General features: G+C 39.6%; 1 protein-coding gene across 1 annotated transcript in view; it reads left to right on the plus strand.

Moving 5' to 3' along the window:
* Window positions 1–1,113: 1,113 nt before the first annotated feature.
* The window catches only part of LOC134344218 (AT-rich interactive domain-containing protein 2-like), a 378,430-nt gene continuing 359,009 nt past the window's right edge, over window positions 1,114–20,534 (plus strand). The window contains exons 1-2 of the mRNA XM_063043648.1: window positions 1,114–1,818; window positions 2,527–2,620. Coding sequence (XP_062899718.1) covers window positions 1,718–1,818; window positions 2,527–2,620 — 195 coding nt within the window. The 5' untranslated portion in view covers window positions 1,114–1,717. The remainder of the gene's footprint in view (window positions 1,819–2,526; window positions 2,621–20,534) is intronic.

Consider the following 20,534-nt stretch of genomic DNA (forward strand, 5'->3'; position numbering starts at 1 on the left):
AAAGATGCTCAGCCTGATGAGTCCCTTTTGCAGACTGTTTGTTGCTTCACAATGTTTCTAACTCTTCTCAGCCATGCCCTTTCCTTTGTACTCCTCTAAACAGATTAGCTATGATTAAACCACATTCACTTCCCTCCCTTAGGTGGCATCAAAAACAAATACCTTTGGTTTCCTATCAGATATCACTTTTGTTCTCTTCCACCTTTCCCTACAAGTGCACGTTTTCTCACTTTTCCAGTTCTGATGAAAGGTCATTAACCTGTAACGGCTGCTACGTTTTTCTTTCCACAGATGTTGCCTGACCCGCTAAGCATCTGACCTGACATTTCTTGCAGTCTTTTCAAGCTAGTAATTCTATATTAATCATATGTTAAAGGAGTGGAAAAAATAATGTTGTAAAAATATGCAATGTTTACAAACACAACTATCTGCACTGAAGAGTTCCGAATTTATCTTGTTATAAATAACCGCCCAAATATTTACTATAAGCCCAACAACAGTAAGTGCCAACTATTTGCATATTTAGGGAGACTACAAGAGCTCGACTACCAACTGCCTGACCTGTGCAATAAAACCTTAATCCATCTTCGTTTCCCCCCAAAACAAAACAATCTCTTTAGCGCAGCCCCAGCACCAAAAGCTGCATAATCGCCATTTTGAGGTTCTGAACGGAACGACTAGGCCGTGCGCACTCGCGCGGCTGGCGGGCAAGCTTCATCGGGCCGCCGCCTCTGCGTCGGTTGGCATTCAGAGCACGAGCGCAGCTCGGCGCCGGGCGCCGCCACCCTCCGTTAACGACCCGCGTTTCCAGCTCGCTCCACGAACTACAGCTCCCGACCAGCCGCACGCGCGCTCCAGCGCCTGCGTTCTCATCTCCAACGGCGCCTCCAGCGCTCCGAGAACCCGGGGAAGCGACCGCGATGCACCCCGGGACTTGCAGTGCAACCCTGGGGCCTATCTCCTTCTTCCCCCGACAGCCGGGACTGCAACTCCCAGCCTGCCTCGGACTGAGCAGGCCGCCATGGCGGCGGATTGTTTGGTTGAATTGCAGGACCCCCCCTCTGGCTGGTAATTGCTCGGCCTTCATTGTCTGTGAGGGTAGATAGTGAGAGAGGAAAAAAACAGAGAAAAAAAATCAAAATTGGATTCGATTTTTTCCGAAAAAATTGACATCCATAAATTTTAACCAAAAATAATCGGAGCGAATGGAGAGAAACGAACCGAACTCCTGTCAAAACCCCCGGCCCTTTGAGAGAAAAAAAGCAGGCGAGAGACGGTGATAAGGAGATTAAAATCTTTCCCCCTCCCCCTTCACAGGCTGGCAGGGTTGTTATAGGGAGAGCGGCGGAAAATATAGTCTCCCCGGTGAATCGGACGGCGCGGGCCGAGCCGCCTCACTGCGCACCGGCGAGTCTGCCATCAGCGGTCTCTGGTGTTGCCGAAGCCCTGCGCTGTCTCTCTCCCTCCCCCCAGCGCTCTTCCTCCTCTCTGGCTCTTGTTTAATTCCCGTCGTGGCCGGCGATGGCTCGGGCTCGGGCTCCGGCGCCCGACTCTCCGGAGATGAAAAAGAAGAAACTGTAAAAGAGCATACAGCAATCCTATATATATATATTATATATATATATATAGAATAAGGACTGAGTCACCTCCGGAGTTCCCTCTCCGACCTTTTTTTTTGTTGTTTTATTATTTATTTGGGGGAGTTTTTTTCTTGTGTATGAGAGGGATTATTATGGCCAAAACTCCGAGTAAAAGCGGCGGCTTGAGGACTGGCAGGAGTTTCCTGGACGAGCTGCGGCACTTTCACAGGAGTAAAGGGTAAAAACAAATGTATTCACCAGAAAATAAATACAACTTTTAATGGAGGGGGTGAATTAACCGTCTAAAATAATACAAGGGGAGGGACGAAATGTGTTGTTTTTATTCAGCGGCCTTCAAAGGCTTTCCCTTGTCACTCGATGTCTGAACATACACCATAGGCGATTGGAATGAGAATTATTTCATTGTAAAGAATGAAATATGTTCCTTAAACTTTTTTTAAATGGTGAGGGAGGTCGAGGAGCGTAGAGGCTCGAGTATTGGCAGCCTTTGTTGCCTTGTGTTACCACCTTTTTGCCAACAGTGATTCTTGGCAAGGAAATTAATTTTCATTTGAGCTCTTTTTAATAAAAAACATTCGAATTACAATTTTAAATTCTGCGCAGCGTGGAGTTGTAATTATCTGTCAGGTTGAAGGGGGAGTGGCGGGGGGCTTTTGAATCGCCGAGAATAAGAGGGATATCAAACTTTAAGCAGACTTTTCATTTATTAAAATGTATTTGTTTATAATTTGGCTTTGAATTTGACTTAAAGATCTGACCAATTTTGATATTGAACTTGCAATATTTATTTTTAATTTTAATTCATTACGTTAATTTTGTTCCAAACTTTTGGGACAACACGAGTTTATATTTTTAAGACGTTTGCTGCTTTTTAAAACAATTGCTGCAAAATAAGTGAAACTAAGACTTATTTAAATGTTTTTAGGACAACCTTTAGAAAGATCCCGATCATCGGAGGGAGAGAGTTGGATTTGAGTGCTTTATACAGCAAAGTCACTTCACTTGGGGGATTCGCCAAGGTAATTTGGGCATTTATGAAGATATATCTTTTATGGAAGCTTGTATTTGATGGCAGTGGCCATTGAAAGACAGCTCTGTTTCTTAGAAGTCATGCATATGTTTGTTTACTATTAGGGGTGACTTGTAGTTGGATTAATGAACATAAAATGTTGAATTTTGTGAATTTTATTTTTAAACATAATCCATGGTTTACTGTACGTGGACCTCACAGGTCACGGACATAACTATAAATGTAACTAAAAAACATCCTACGTATTTAAAGAACATTTCTGCATAATAAGCTTGTGGATTCGCAATATTTATCGTTATTAACAATATCAAAATGTGCCTTGAGTATTTTTAAAGGCTGACATCCAATATTACGTGAAGCGATACAAGGTTTGCCGCTTCTTTAAATATACCACTGAAATACATATATGTGCGCACATACACATAAATTTTTTTTTGGGGGGGGAACCAATTCCTCTCTCTTAGAAGAGAATTTATACGGTCATTTGAAATACTGTGCTTTCGCGCAATGAAACGGGTTGTGTGAGCCCTTTTAAGTAAGGCCTGTCTCCTAGCCGAAGTGTGGGAGCAAGTGAATGAACTGAAAATTAGCGACTGTGTAATATCAGTAGTACGAGCGGGATCGGTGAGAGTCAATACAACTGTCTGCTGCAATTTACTCTTAAAGGGGATTTGATCGTTTATTTTGTTTTTAAAAAATGGTTGTTAGGCTTTTCGTCCAGCTAGGCCTTATAGAGGCCTCAATCAATATAAATCATAATAAAAAAACTACAGAAGGCATCTTTGGCGTCCAGAGGCATTTTTTTTTGCAATTTGGATATTGGATAAGAATTTTGGCCACATGTTGAATATTTGTCAGAAAAGTACTCGGTATGGGAGGAGGGTGGGAAGTGGGAAGACTAATTATTTAAATTGACCATATTGGGAATAGTAATCTGGTGTACATTTGAACAAACTGCAATTACTGATTGGTGCTGTAGTGTGTTTTCTTGCATTGATAACCAAGATATCTATATGTTGGGTGGGAATCTATGGCTGTGTTTTTTTGTGAATTGTGTGCTCCTATTAATTATCCTCTGAGATGAAGGGAAAGATTTGCAGTGATATACTAATAGTTTGCAGAATGCTTAAAATCAAATTGCAAATCTGGAAAACAAAAATAATCATAATGTTGGTGATACTGAGCTGGCCAGACAGCATCAGTGGAAAGAGAAACAGAATTAATGTTTTGGATTCAAGATATTTTGAGTAACTCTTTGCTCTGATACTTGCTGACCTGTTGAGCATCCCCGGCAATTTCTCTATGGAGTCAGTAGTTTTGAATGAATTGCAATAGCTATGGAAGGATTTTAACACGGGTAATGATTTCAACTTTGAGGTGAGATATATCAGAATTTTGCATAAATAGCTGGTTGAGTGGGGTTTGATGGAAATAGAGATATTGGCAGGAATGTTTTGTGATGACTTGTAGCAGGCTAGTTTGGACAGCTTTGGAATAGTTGGGTGCCAAAATATGGACTAGGATTTCAGGAGCAAATCTTGTCAAGTCGCAGTTTGAAATGGGCGATGTTTTGAGGCTAATGTAGGGTGAGAGAGGGTATGGGATTGCATGGTTAAATTGATGTCAAATAGCCAGGTTGAAATGCCCAGTTTACTTCAGCCTAAAACAGATGACTAGGAAGAGATGTACAGTTGGTGAAGAAACAGTGTTTTGTGTTTGAGAGGCATTGCACACATGATTAAATATCCACATTCTGGTCATTCCATTATATAACTGAAGGAATTTTGGCCCATCCAGGAATAGGTATTGAATAAGCAGATAGTGTAATGGTGGAGGAAATGATAGTTATAACTGAGGTAGAAATAAAACAGTAAATGCTAGAAATACACAGCTGGTTAGCTACCATTTTAAACAGTTAATGTTTCATTAAAATAGGTGTCAGTAGCCAGAACCAAAACCTGATGTTGTCATGGGATACTACTGTCACGGAGCATGATAGTGTTGAGAAATAGGGGAGGGGAATACAAATTGGATCTGTAGAGGTAATGCTATTTAGTACACTAACTATATTGATGGGTCAATATTAACATTGTTGTAATGTATCATGGTTAGGTCAACCTAGCATGATTCCATCCACCAACAATCAAAAAACTATTTACCTTTTTTTTATGGAGTACAAAGCTTGGTAAATGCTGCGTTTATGGAATGATATGGAGTCAAAAATGTTTGGTCTTTTGCTTTGGTCAAAAATCTGATTTATTTTTCTGAGTCCCATTTTAGTGAATTTTTTTTGCTCTGTACTGATCACAAACTTTATTTTACAGTTGCGCTTCTACTCCCTCAACTTCACCAGGTTTCCTTGGGAGATCTACTCAGTCTGAAAACCTAAGGGTCAAAAATAAGTGATGAAATTTGAAATAGCTTGAATCTATGCTACCACTGTGAACCGTGTATATGGATAATGAACAGTTAGTTAGTTCAGTCAGTTATTCCAATTTTTAGAACAGGCCTTCTAGAAATTTCCTCAACTCTGTAGAAAACCTTTTGCTCATGCAACTTAAATTTTATCAATATAGTTTAAAAATGTGTTCTCTCATTCCAAAGAATTGAATCATGATCCTTTACATACAGGTTGGGGGGATTTGAGAACTGGATGGGGTATCAGGGAATGCTAATATGTTAAAAGTGGGGCCCACTTGGGCTGGAAATCCCGTTTGTTTTGTAACCTAACAGAATAGTTTTTTTTATGTTATCAACTTAAATTTATGATTTAGTTTTGTAAGCCACTAAATGTCCTTCTTGCACAAAAGGAAGTCATTAAAACAGGAAAGGCTGTGACAGTTCAGTGAAAAATACTTCCAACTTTTAGCCAACATCCTTCAAGTTATTCTGTTGGGTACTTGTCCCTTATCTTCTTGAAAGTTATGTTTCCACTAGTTTTTCAGACAATGAGTTCCAGATCATAACTGTTCCAAACAAGTCCCAACATTCACACTCTATTACTTTGTGTTCCCTTGTTTTTGAATTATCAGCTCCTCTCAGTTTGCTGTATCTAAACTAGTCATGATCTTTTTGACCTTGCTGTACTCCAAGGAAAATGAACCATCTTCTCCAGTCCAATTTCATTACTGAATCCCTCACCCCTGAAAATCTCTCTGCACCTACTTAAAGACCTTCGCATCCTGCCTAAAGTGTGATGATGAGAGTTAAATGCAATAATCCAATTGTGACTTAATGAGAGTTTTCAAAAAATCTGATCAGTACTACCTCCCTGTATTGGTGTTCTTTGCTTCCATTTATGAAGTCCAAACACCCATATACTTTATAAAACTCATACTTCCAACCACTGTATATTCGAGAGAATTTTTAAAAAATGGGAAACCCTGCCCCTTATCACCTAAACGTACATCTTGGCTTTGCATCATCTGATTTTGGGCATTGGTGGGCATTGGTAGTCATTGGGCTACTTGCCTAACTTGTCATTCCTCATGTTCAAAGTAAATTTATTATCAAAGTACCTGTATGTCACCATGAGATTCATTTTCTTTCAGGCATTTACAGTTTGAGGCTGAGTGGAATGGAATTGGGTCTGTCCTTGTCTGAGCACTGCCATGCATTATGGATGGTTGTATAGTAATCATATTTGGGCACTTGATTTTTGTTCTCTCTGCTATAACAGAGTTAAATGATTCACTGTTGTCTGGTTACAATTGTTCTGTCTGGTGTCTGCAGATCAATGTAAAACAGGGGTTGAGTATAGTCTGTAAGGCTAATTATCTTCCCAGGTGGTAAATTTACTAGTGAAGCCACTGAGCAGGGTATTTTCAGATTGTTTTGAGGAATAAAGTTATGATTCACCTGGAATTTTGTGTACCTGTGGCATTTTTTAAATAGGTAGACTTCTAAAAATCTCTTGGCATAGTTATGCACAAAAGGTTTTCAGGTTAATTCCCTGAACTGGTTAATCAAAAAGGATTCACGTTGTTGATGATTTTGGTGCTCTCATCTAAGTTCACTGTCTTCTGATCATGTTTTGATACTTCTGTCTCCATATGAATACCCTTATTCATATTTATTGAAAAGTTGTCTTGATTTATGATAAAGTGTGCCCTGGGAGGGTGGATGCGAGTCTGTTTGTTTGGGAGTCGAGGTTGGATCAATCTTTGTCTGGCATCTCATCCACAGCCGTTCCAACATGGGTGGCCCCGAGTTGGCATTGCCTGATGTAGTTCTAGAAGCATGTAAGCCTCCACATGACATCACCGTGTTGATACCCAAGATATCAAATCCCTATCCAACTACTTCTCAAAGTGGTATCTAAATCTGAATGTCAACAAGCAGTAACTTCCCTATTTCATCTGGACAACGGACTAACCAAACTTAAACTTAATATCAAACTAAATGACAAACAGCTATCCGACGATCCACATCCAAAGTACTTGGGAGTCACACTAGATTGATCTCTCTCATACAGGATCCACCTTCAAAATGTTGCCGAGAAACTAAATTTCAGAATGGCCATGATCAAGAAGATAGCAGGAACCAAATGGGGTGCTAAGAAGTTAGTCCCACAAACGTCTAACATAGCACTATGTTTCTCAGTTGCTGAGTACTGGGAGAGAAGTGCTCACACAAGCATCATCAAAACAGCTCCATACTGCTATGAGAATAATCTCAGCAGTCCTAAAATCCACATTTGTCCAATGGCTTCCAAGAGTGAGCAGAATAGCACCAGTGGAGATCCTTAGAAGAGCAGCTTCAGCAAAATTCTACAAGCGTATCCAAAATATGCCCAGCAACATTCTAGTTCGTAAACTCATTGAAAATGCTCCCACATCTTCCCAACTCAAATCCCGAAAACCTTTCTACAACGTGAAAAACCTAGATCCCTATGATGAACACACTGAATGGCTCCAATACTGGCACGCCAACATGCTTCCCCCCCCCCCCCGCCCCTGGGGCAGAGATCTGATCGACAACCCCACCTCACTCCTGGGCTTTACTACAATTAGCAGAAAAAAAATTGGATGGCCACACGTAGACTCAGAAGTTGATATGCCAAAACAGCACAAGCACTACACCAGTGGAGCGCCAACAAACCCCAGTTTGCTCCTGTGGTGCCCCAACCGAGGACGTCTTCCACCTGGTCCAAACGTGCCCTGTCACCAAGACCCAAGTTGGCTTTGCTGCAGTCCGTTGATGCAGCCACGAGCTTGAGGAGTGGCTTGACAAAAAACAATTAGAAGTGTGAAGAGTAAAACGTCTGCCATACGAAACAACTCATGTCTCTTAACTATGCTGTTAGATGTGGTCTTGTTGCTTCTAGTATGTCAAATGATGAAACTTGTATTGCTTTTTCACTATTGACCAACCCTTTCGTGTTATTTGTTTAAATTCATTTTTGAAAATGTTTTTCTCCAACACATAGCTGCATCTTCAAAGTCTTGCATGTTTTCTCTTAAATCCTGAGCATTAGATAGCTTATTGTACACTTCCATCAATGTGACTGCCCTTTTTTTTATAAATTTGTTGATCTTGCTGGTCTGTCATTCCTCATCAGACCTGTAATTGTTGTTCCTCCTCTATTTTCAGTCTTGCTTAAAAACATTAACTAGGAATGTTGAGCAATCATTCATTCCCAACTTTTGCCTTGATTCTGTACTCCTACAAGCCTATCCATGCGCTAAATTCAGTTCCTTAAATCACTAGACTCATTGCATTAAAGTACAAATGAATAAGCATTGCCAAACACTTCCATTTTTCTGGGTCTTTTTCTCCTCTGCTTTCCAATCTCATTCTCTGCTTTTCATCCTGATTTAATTCCCTATCCTTGACATTCTGTTTTGCTCAGCTGCTTTTTGAAATGCTTTGAAGTCCATTTTTCCTTTGCCAAACCCTTAGTAAAGACATTTTAAGATCTGTGCAGAAGAATGTTGGTCTCAGCCCTCTAAAATGAAGTTTGCTGGGCTTGCAGACGTCCCAACCATCTCTGAGAAATTAACTGCTTTCCTGCACCACAAGCTTAGTCATTTTGATTTTTCTCCTATTTCTTACTCATTAGCTTTTGCTATATGTTTGATGTACAGTGGATTCTGGTTAATTGGGGCAGCCGCTTATTAAGAACAACTCTTTATAAAAAAAAACAAACTAATCAAGAAAATAGTTGGGATTCCCTTTGTTTATTTGGGACACTATGCCGTTTAATTGCTGCAGAAGGCTGTTGCCGAATATCTCACTAGCATCAGACGCATGCACTTTTGTGACTGACAGATACTACACTGTGCTTAGAGCAAACAGTTTTTAAATAGCATAATTTGCTTGTGTTAAAAAAGCAGTGATTTTTGTCACTGATAGTTGGCAAGAATTAAGCAATAAGACGATCCAGAACTGTTTTGCTCTCTGAGGTTTCAAGCATCCAGGTTTGGAGATGCCAGAAACGGCTGGGTATGAAAATACAACTATTTCACAACTTCAAGTTGGGAAGGCATCTTGAATGTTACAATGAAAATAAAGATATGGAGGATACAGTAGTAAATAGCTTTGTATGAAGGCATTCCATTATCTATTCTAAATGTCTGCGCTGATTTTGTTCATTTACAGTTAATCAAAAGAATGCACCAGCATACACTGGATGAATTCCCCTGTTAACAACTATTGGGATCTAATACAGTTTTATAATGCTGTAATACTATTGATAGTATTCTAATTTGTTCTGTATTTCATTTAAATACACAATTTGTTACTCAGTTATATAGTAGTTTGTCTTTATACTTTTTTTTAACTATTTCCATGAAACTTTGGTTAATTTCAACAGCCACTTAATTGGGCCAAAATGTACTGGTCCTAATGTGTCTCAATTAATCGGAATCCACTGTATCTGGTAACTTTGCAATTTGGTTAATATAGTTGAAAACTGGCTTATCATAAAAGATGACTTTTAATCATTGTCTAGCATATGAGTAACTTGATTTTAGATAACTAAACTCTACTACAGAACTACACAGACCTGATTATTAGTATTGGTGTACACTAGTTAATTTCTTTGTAAATTAGGTAAAAGTTCAAAAGCTCGTTGGATGCCTGTTAACTTATTTGAGCCCAAAGCTATGTTTTAGAACATTTTTGAGAAATAAACTAGCTTTGGTGTTTAATTCAATTTGGGAGCCTCTTTATATAATTGCTTCTTATCACGGATAGAATCCGAGTTGAACATTATGCTTATTTAGATGTTGGGAAAATTTCTTTTTAAAGGCAGTGCAACCTAGTGAAAACTGCTGGCTTTGGTGGGAGTCAAGTACAGATAGAGCTGGGATTACAATCAATCATTATCATTTCAATAAATCAGTGTGGACTTGTGCTGAATTTAATGTAATTATTGTAGCATTTGCAGAAGAAATCAAAGAACAACCCACAAGTAAACACTTCTGTTCTGAAAGAGTTGGACAATCTGTGGTCTCAAGATGGAGATATTGTCATGTTGCAAATATTACAATAATATGGAGTAGATAATTCAGTGGGATAAATTAATAACTATTACAGTAGTTAGTTATGAGACATGGAGAAATGACAAAGTCGTTAATAAGAGTGAATAAGGATTTTCTGGAAGGTACAGTCTTTCTGGGAAGGGGAAAAGGTAATGTAACTAGTGTGGAAATAATGTGCTGTGTGGTAGCAAGTGCAGAAAATACACCTATGGGGTAGATTCAATCTTGCCTTTGTCAAGGGAGAGAGAAGGTGGAAAATTACAGACATAAGCTATGACCCTGTCATCACAGGTGAGGGAGAAATCCTGACTAAAGGAAGAGGAGAATATTTCAGAACCAGCAGTGTGGAAATTATTATTGTCAAAACAGTTTTAACTGGAGAAAACTGATGAAGATGGGGAGTAGCTTGGTCCAAGTAGTTTTCCAGTCTGTCAGTTTCTATGAGAAGCTTGAGCTAATTTTTAAGAGGTGACAAGAAGGAACTGGAGGTTACAGTAGTTACCAGATTATACATCCAGAGGCCAGGAACGTTAGTTCAGGCATGTGTTTGAATCTCCTGGTTTTTAACCCTCTGCCAAAGAAAATGGGCCTTTTCTAGTGCTCTCCTTAGGCCCCATGTGATTTTATAATTCTAAAGTTAAGTTTCTGCTTAACCTCCTCTTTTTAAAAGGAAACAAGTTTTTGTAATCGTTCCTTGTAGCTGGAACTTTCTAGTTCTGGTAACATCCTTGTACATCCCCTTTATATCCTCCCCATTTTGGTGGCTTCTTTCGTATGTTTGTGATCCCAGTATTGTATACAGCATTCAAGTGGTGGTCTGACAAATGTTTGTGCAGAGTTTTAGCACGTTGCTTTCTCTTGTCTGTCTTGGCTAATAAAAGCAAGAATTCCAAATATGTTTGTAACCATTTTATTAACTTGCAACCTTTATGTAGGCATGCCTTTCAAGGTCTTCCAGGGCTCTCAATTTTTTTTTACTATTTATTTTGTTCACTTAAATGTGGATAAAAAGTTACTTTTGGTATTGACAACCATGAATCTACTAAATTATTTAAATCCCAGTTGAGGTAAGGAAACCTGTCATCTTTAACTCTTTGTGGCCCTAGACAATTAAATTTGGTGATGGACAATTTAAAAAAAAACAAAATTGTAAATAAAATTTGCATCATATGAACAAAATTCTGAAAATAGAGCAAACTCAGCAGTTTCATAACATTGGTGTGATGAAGAACCAGAGGTAAGGTTGTAACCTGTGTTCAGTCATATTTTTATTCTAAGTGAATTTGGTAGAAATTTATTAATGAATGTTGCTGGAAAGTTGCCAAAAGAATTGAATGGTTTTAATAAACTCTGGTTTGCAAGTTAATAGTTACAATAGAAGATCCTAGTTTCATTAAAATTTAATCATATTGAGTGTCATGAATCTCATTTCACCCCTGATGTGTTGGAATTTGAACTGGCCTCTCTGAATTGTTACTTTAGGCTGTTTTAAGTAGGCTATTTGCTTAATCATCAGATTGAAGCAATTGAGATAAATAGTAAACTGTTCCTAAACAGGATGGCATGATGGCAAGCACAAAGCAAGTTGGATCATGTGAAGTTAGTATGGTGCCAGGTGTACAAGAGCTGTATTGGAGCCACATTTTTTGGTAAACTAGGAGATTTTGCAGGTTGACTAACTAAAGTGGCTGAGTGTATGGGAAAGTGGAGACTGGATAAAATTGGAAATGAAAGAAGTTGACCTATCACAACTGGCAGGTGGAGTCTTTCTCTCACTGATACTAAATTTTCTATGCTTTCCATCAAAATTATACAATTTACTTTTCAAAATCAAAATTTGTAGTTATCTTGCTGTTAAGTGCCGTAGAGCAAGTAATTTGATAATTGTGGTATGTTGTCTTATCCAAGAAGAGTGCATAAATATTGATCTGTTTTTTGTTTACTTGAAGGTAGTGATTCTGTGTTTTAAGTTGTACACCCAAGACTTTTTTTGAGTAGTGGGACAATAATGAGGAGTGGGATCTGTTTAGAGTGAATGTTCATAGTTAAACCTTTTGGTTTGAGAAGTTGTGGGAGTAAGGTCTTTGCTCCTTCCATTTTCTTATAAGCTGTAGCTGAGAATGCTTAAAAGTAGCTAGCAGCCTCTTATTAATTTTGTTGTAGGCTTTTTAGTAAACATTTATACAGAAAGCCTGTTGTGCAGTGATACAAAGCAATTTGGTTTTGGGAGTGCAGCACAGTTGTATAGTTCTATTCAGAATCATGCACTTCAAGATTTGATGGCATTTTCCATTGTAAATCATGCTTGTGCAGATAAGCTATCTTCTGTGTCAAATGTACATGTAATGAGAGCATTCACAATGATGAGAGAAAATTGGTCATGATGAAAAAAGTGTACATGTCATGGGCTTTTACATGACAACCAGATTTATATAATGGTGTTTACTCTGGATCTGTATAGTTTTAAGACAATTTTCCTGTACAGGTCTCAAACTGGTGCTGGGAAGCAGAGTAGGATAGATCCTCTAAGTTAATTACTTATTTGGTCAGTTGCTCACATCCCACCCTAGATAATGTGATAGATCTGTACTCCTCACACTGAGCCTGCAACCTGCTATGTTAGACAATGCTTACTTGATAGGTACTGGCCTGCCATAGATTTTTTTTTCTTAATTACCTCTCGTCCCAAACAGTAGAAAATGTAACTCTTGACCCATAACCCCAGTGACACTGCGGTCCTATCACCTGTAGCTGACTTTCACCCTGACACTAATGATTGCCCCATCCCTGTATTTCATGTGCTCATTCATGGTGCCTTCTGTCTGAGTTCTGCTAAATTTCCAAGCAAATGGCTCATGACATCAATAGTTGTTAGCCTGCCACACATCAACTGGTCAATGCACCATTAGATGCATCGACTAAATTCTAGACAGCTGAAAGTTTCATACAGCTGACTTCATTTCTTTTCTCTATCAGGCTCAGTTAAGATCTGTCAGATGTACTGTTCAGTGTTCAGTGAACTTGCAAAGCACCATACATTTGATTCTAGGATCAAATTTATTTTCCTAAACCTTGTTCTTGGTGAATACAAAACATTGTTTCTGTCTCTGTTGGATGTGTATTTGGGAACTGGTAGTGCTATAAACCATTGGTAAACTAACAGTTCTAATATATACTGGATGTGGTAATGTAACATATTTTGTAAAGTTACAGATTTAGGTGTGTAGTGTTATAATTAGCATGGCAATTTTGTAAGTTTGGACTATTGATTTATAGAAAACATTTTGAAATTTACCATGATGGAATTTAAATGCAATTTGAGAACAGTATAAACTTAAGTTGATATCAGTAAAAAAGAAGTATCAATGCATGTTTTAAGTCAGTTTAAAACCCGGTTAGATCACAGTTACTCTTAAGAAAAAAAGAGTTCTTGCCTGTTCTGGTTCTATAGAGTCTCGCTGCAATGTGGATAATTTTTAACAGCTTTCTGAAATGCCACAGTGAGCAATCAAGTTGTGTTATCACTTTTGTCATGAATGCCAAGTTTTTCAGGTAAAGCCATATTTTCTAAGAGAGTAAGTAAAATCTTGGTGTTTCAGATTTTCTGAGTAAGCAACAGAGCCTCTAGTCAGGTATATGATCTTGAGGAGTCTGATACATTGCATGTAGGTGGGATGTTTCCTCTATAAATAATTGTCTTAAATGGGCAACCATTTAAGTTATTTTGAGCATTGTGAATATTTAGAACTATGTTCTTCATGTGTTTGTGGAAGCAGAGTCTGAATACTTTTAAGGCAATGTTAGGTGGATAAGCAAGGTGGTGAAATCTCAGAGTAGAGTTGAGGTTGCAATCGGAGCAGCTGTGATCTTGTTGAAAGGGCAGAGCAATGTCAAGGGAACAAGTGACCTATTTCTGCTTTTATTTCACGTATTCCTTTAGAAAAGTTATTTATCTAAAACCATTTGACTTGTTCTCATTCTAATTGGAAAAAAAATACGAACAGAATTAAGCCATTTGCCCCCATTGAGTTAGCTCCACCATTCAATGCCAGATTTATTATTCTCTATCAACTCCATTCTTTTGCTTTCTCCAGGTAAGATTTGATAAAGTTACTAATCAGGAACCCAAGTATACGCAATGTCTAAGCTGCCACAGTCGTGTGTGGCAATGAATTCCAAATTCACCACCCTCAGGCTAAAGTAGTTCCCATTTGTTCTAATCCTTTCATTCTGAGGCTGTGCTTTCTGGTCCTAGACTCCATTACTACTAGAAAAATTCTCTTCACATCCACAATCTAGATCTTTCAATATCTGGTATGTTTCTGTGGATCTTCTTCACCCCCCCCCCTCTAAACTCCAGTGATTACAGATCCAGAGCCAACAAAAATGCTCCTCATACATTAACCCTTTCGTCCCTAGGATCATTTTCAAACCTCATCTGGACCGTTTCTAATGAGAGCCTATCCTTGGGTATGGAATCCAAAACTGCTCACAGTACTCAAGAGTATATAGGTCGTATAAAGCCTCAGCATTACATCCATGCTTTTATTTTCTAGTCCTCAAAATGAAAGCTAACCTTGCATTTGTCTTCCTTACTACTGACAAACTGAGTTAACTTTTAAGGAATCCTACACTAGGACTTCCAAATCTGTTTACACCTTTATTTTCTGAATTCTCTCCCTATTTTGACAATAGTCTATGCCTTTATAGATTTCCTTAGCAGTATTCCATCTGCCATTTATTTGCCTATTCTCACAATTTATGTAAGTGTACTCTGCAGACTCTGCTTCCACAACACTACCTGGCCCTCCACCTATTTTTTATCATCTTCATACTTGGTCACAAAACCATCAAAACAGTCTTTGGGATCATTAACATACAGTTGCAAGAAAAAGTTTGTGAACCTGATTTTCTGCATTAATTACTCAAAATGTGGTCTGATCTTCATCTTAATCACAATAATAGACAAACACAATCTGTCTAAACTAATAACACACAAACAATTGTTCTTTTCATGTCTTTATTGAACGCTTTGTTTGATCATTCACAGTCCAGGCTGGAAAAAGTGTGTGAACCCTTGTACTTAATAACTGGTAGAACCTCCTTTAACAGCAATAACCTCCAGCAAACATTTCCTGTAGCTACTGATCAGTCTTGCACAATGGCGAGGGGGAATTTTAGACCATTCCTCCATGCAAAACTGTTTGAGTTCATCAATATTTCTGGGATCTCTTGTGTGAACAGCCCTCTTCAGGTCATGCCACGGCATCTCAATTGGGTTAAAGTCTGAACTCAGACTTGGCCATTCCAAAGCATGAATTTTCTTTTTAAACTATTTGGTTGTTGACTTACTCTTGTGTTTCGGATCATTGTCTTGATGCATCATCCGACTTCTATTAAGCTTCAGGTGACGTGCCGCATTATTCCCTCAATGATTGCAAACTATCCAGTCCCTGAGGCAGCAAAGCAGCCTCAAATCATGATGCTCCTTCCACCATGCTTCACAATTGAGATGAGGTTTTGGTATTGATTTGTAGTGCTCTTTTTCCTCCAAACATAGCAGTGTACGTTTCTGCCAAGAAGTTCAGCTTCTGTCCCATTTGTCCCAGAAGCCCTGTGGAGCATCTAGGTGGACTTTTGGAAACTTGAGATGTGCAGCAATGTTTTTTTTTGAGAATAGTCGTTTTCTCCATGGTATCCTTCCATGAAAACCATTCTTGTTCAGTGTTTTCTTATAGTGGACACATGAACAGATACTTCAGCAAGTTCTAGAGATTTCTGCAAATCTTTTTGCTGTTACCCTTGGGTTTTTTTTCACCTCCTTCAGAATTGCACGTTGTGCTCTTGGTGTGGTCTTTGCAAGATGCCCACTCCTAGGGAGAGTAGCAGCAGTGCTGAATTTCCTCAATTTCGCAGATAATTTTTCTTATTGTGGACTGATGAACACTCAGGTTTTTAAAAATGCTTTTATAGCCTTTTCCAGTTTCATGGGACTCTAAAATTCTTCCTCTGAAGTCCTCTGAAAGTTGTTTTGGTTGAGGCATGGTGCACATTAACAGATCTTTCTTGAGAAGAGCAGAATCTGCTAGTAATCTGACTGTGTGTGTCTTTTATAGGGCAGGGCGCTTCTACAACCCACACCTCCAATCTCATTTCATTGATTGGAACTTTTATGGAAGGCATTACCCCAGAGGTTCGCATACTTTTTTGAACCTAGACTGATTGTTTAAATGGTGTTCTGAGAATTGATGAGAATTACAATTGTTTGTAAGTTATTAATTTAGGCAGATTGTGTTTGCCTATTATTGCGACTTAGATGAAGATCAGACCACATTTTGAGTAATTAATGCAGAAAACTAGGTAATTGCAAAGGGATCACAAACTTTTTCTTGCAACTGTATAACATGAAAAGTAGCAAACCCCATACCAACCCTTGGGAGTACCACCGGTAGCCAACTAGAGAAGTCCCCCTTTATGCAACACTCATCAAAGTTGCTGGTGAACGCAGCAGGCCAGGCAGCATCTCTAGGAAGAGGTATAGTCGACATTAAAACGTCGACTGCACCTCTTCCTAGAGATGCTGCCTGACCTGCTGTGTTCACCAGCAACTTTGATGTGTGTTGCTTGAATTTCCAGCATCTGAAGATTTCCTCGTGTTTGCGAAGTCCCCCTTTATTCCCACACTTTGCCTTTTACCAGCCAATCATCTTATCATGAGCAACCTCATCTGTAGCAACTTGTTAATGGCCTTCTGAACATCCACTCTCTTTTATCTGTCCCACTTGGTGGTACTTCAAAGAATTCCAATAGATTTGTCAAGCGATCTCTCCCTTAAGGAAACCATGCTGACTTCAGCCTATTTCATCATGTGTTTCCAAGTACTTTGAAACCTCATACTTAAAAATTGACTAAAATATCAACAACCACTAAAGCCAGGCTAACCAGCCTGTAATTTTCTGTCTCTTGCTTCTTTCCCTTAGAGTGGGGTATCATTTGTGATTTTCCAGTACTTTGGAATCATTACTGACTATCACTTCTTGAAAGATCACTATTAATAACTCCATAACCTCTTTCGGAACCCTAGGGTGAGTCCATTCAGTCCAAGTGACCTGTCTTCAGACTTTTCAACCTCTCAAGCAGCTTCTCCTTTGTCATAACTACATTCACTTCCACCCCAACTCTTTCAATTTTCTGGCATGTCTTCTACAGTGAAAAATTGTGCAAAATACTTATCCAATTTATTTCTATTTCCTTGTTCCCCATTACTACTAGAGCATCAATTTCCAGTGGTGCATTGTTCACTTTTGTCTCTTTTACTCTGTAAAAGCTATTTGTAACATATTATTAGCTAGCTTGTCTTCATTGTTCATCTTTTCTTTTCTCCCCTTGCTTTCTGAGTTTCTATTGGTTTTTTAAAAGCTTTGATACTTGAGCTTCCTGCCCTTTTTCCCCCAATTTTATACACCCTATCCTCCTTATATGCATCTTCAGACAATGCGGATTCAGTTATACGAGGAACCTATTTCTACCAACATCTCCTTATATGCGTCCAAAACTCAGTTATACGAGGAGCAGTGCTTTCCCACCAATACAAGTCAGGTGCGTGCGCTTCGCCATATCACTCCCGCTAGTCTCGCATTGGTTTTGGCAAGGTGTGGATGCGCGATCTTGCGCTGTTAAACTTTTGTTGGTTTTACCTACGGTGCAGTGATTTTGTGCTGGAAATATTTAACTATACCTCCTAAGCGTCCGATGTCATGCCCTGGGCCATCAGCCGAGCAGCAGAGAACCACTTTAACACTTGGGAAAAAAAGTTGGAAACTATAAACAGCGCGGCACCAGCTGAAGGTAACACAGCTCTTGGATGCTACTGCCGGGAACAGAATCTTGCCTTCAAAGTTCTTTAGTTGCTTGACAATGCGCCAGCCCATCCTAAACATTTGGACAACATTCATCCTAACATAACAGTGTGTTTCCTGCCGCCTAACACAACATCACTGATTCAACCACTCGACCAAGGTGTGATCCACATTCAAGGTGTACATATTCTTTTTTTTTTATGGCGAACTATCTCTCAGATGCTGCAAGCAACAAATGATTTTGAAAATCCCGGGAGTTTACCAACAGTGAGGGAATGGTGGAAATCGGAACACTTAGCACAAATGGCGATGGACATGGACACAAGTTTAGAATGGAGTCAGCATTTCATTCGTTCCCTGCCGTCAACCCTTTTTCCCTACAAGCAAATTTATGCTGAAAAACAAAATGCTGCCTAGCAAACAACCCTCACCACTTTCTTCAAATCGGTGTCATCTCCTGCTGCCGGCAGTTCTAAGAGTTCTGTGAATCTTCCTTCACCCCTTGCTGTGCTTGATATGAATCTGACGACCACAACCATCCACCTTATCCATGTGAACATAGAAAATAGGTGCAGGAGTAGGCCATTCGGCCCTTCGAGCCTGCACTGCCATTCAGTATGATCATGGCTGATCATCCAACTCAGAACCCTGTACCAGCCTTCCCCCCCCCCCATACCCCCTGATCCCTTTAGCCACAAGGGCCATATCTAACTCCCTCTTAAATATAGCCAATGAACTGGCCTCAACTGTTCCCTGTGGCAGAGAATTCCACAGATTCACCACTCTCTGTGTGAAGAAGTTTTTCCTTATCTCGGTCCTAAAATGCTTCCCCTTTATCCTCAAACTGTGACCCCTCATTCTGGACTTCCCCAACATCAGGAACAATCTTCCTGCATCTAGCCTGTCCAATCCCTTTAGGATTTTATATGTTTCAATAAGATCCCCCCTCAATCTTCTAAGTTCCAACAAGTATCAGCCTAGTTGATCCAGTCTTTCATCATATGAAAGTCCTGCCATCCCAGGAATCAATCTGGTGAACCTTCTTTGTACTCCCTCTATGGCAAGGATGTCTTTCCTCAGATTAGGGGACCAAAACTGCACACAATACTCCAGGTGTGGTCTCACCAAGGCCTTGTACAACTGCAGTAGTACCTCCCTGCTCCTGTACTCGAATCCTCTTGCTATGAATGCCAGCATATCACTCGCTTTTTTCACGGCCTGCTGTACCTGCATGTCTGCTTTCAATGATTGGTGTATAATGACACCCAGGTCTCGTTGCACCTCCCCTTTTCCTAATCGGCCACCATTCAGATAATCTGTTTTCCTGTTTTTGCCATCAAAATGGATAACCTCACATTTATCCACATTAAATTGCATCTGCCATGAATTTGCCCACTCACTTAACCTATCCAAGTCACCCTGCATCCTCCTCACAGCTAACACTGCCGCCCAGCTTTGTGTCATCCGCAAACTTGGAGATGCTGCATTTAATTCCCTCATCTAAGTCATTAATATATATGGTAAACAACTGGGGTCCCAGCACTGAGCCTTGCAGTACCCCACTAGTCACTGCCTGCCGTTCTGAAAAGGTCCCGTTTATTCCCAGTCTTTGCTTCCTGTCTGCCAGCCAATTCTCTATCCACATCAATATCTTACCCCCAATACCGTGTGCTTTAAGTTTGCACACTAATCTCCTGTGTGGGACCTTGTGAAAAGCCTATTGAAAATCCAAATATACCACGTCCGCTGGTTCTCCCTTATCCACTCTACTAGTTACATCCTCAAAAAATTCTATGATATTCGTCAGACATGATTTTCCTTTCACAAATCCATGCTGACTTTGTCCGATGATTTCACTGCTTTCTAAATGTGCTGTTATCACATCTTTGATAACTGACTCTAGCATTTTTCCCACCACCGATGTCAGGCTAACCGGTCTGTAATTCCCCGGTTTCTCTCTCACTCCTTTTTTAAAAAGTGGGGTTACATTAGCCACTCTCCAATCCTCAGGAACTAGTCCAGAATCTGCCCGACACCACAACAACCACTCATCTCCCGGAGCGAACACACCTGCCACTGTTGGTGAGTACTGTACACCCTGGGATGTTAACTTTCTGTGATTTATTACATTGAATATTACCTTAAATTGATGAAATATAATACAAATGCCTTGTGGTACTGCTTTTGTGTCGTATTGGTATGAAAATGTGAATAAATTACAGATAAATCATATTTAGGAAGCCCTCTGGAATGCATCCCTATTTTCTCCATTTAAATAATTATTCACATTATGTGATTTCACATTATGCGTTGACTGGGAGGAACGTATCCCCCGCATATAACGAGGATAGGGTGTATCCCTCTTTGCTTTTGCTGTTTTTGACTTCTGTTGTCAGCCACAGTTGCGCCATCCTTCCTTCAGAATGATCCTTCTACGGAATGAAATGATCTTTAGTCTTCCAGATTACTCCCAGAAACTACTGCCATTGTTGCTCTACTGCTAGGATCCTCATTCAGTCAACTGTGGCCAACTCCTTTCTCGTGCCTCTTGTAACCTTCA

Source organism: Mobula hypostoma, chromosome 3 (genome assembly GCF_963921235.1).
Source record: "Mobula hypostoma chromosome 3, sMobHyp1.1, whole genome shotgun sequence".
Lineage (NCBI taxonomy): Eukaryota > Metazoa > Chordata > Chondrichthyes > Myliobatiformes > Myliobatidae > Mobula > Mobula hypostoma.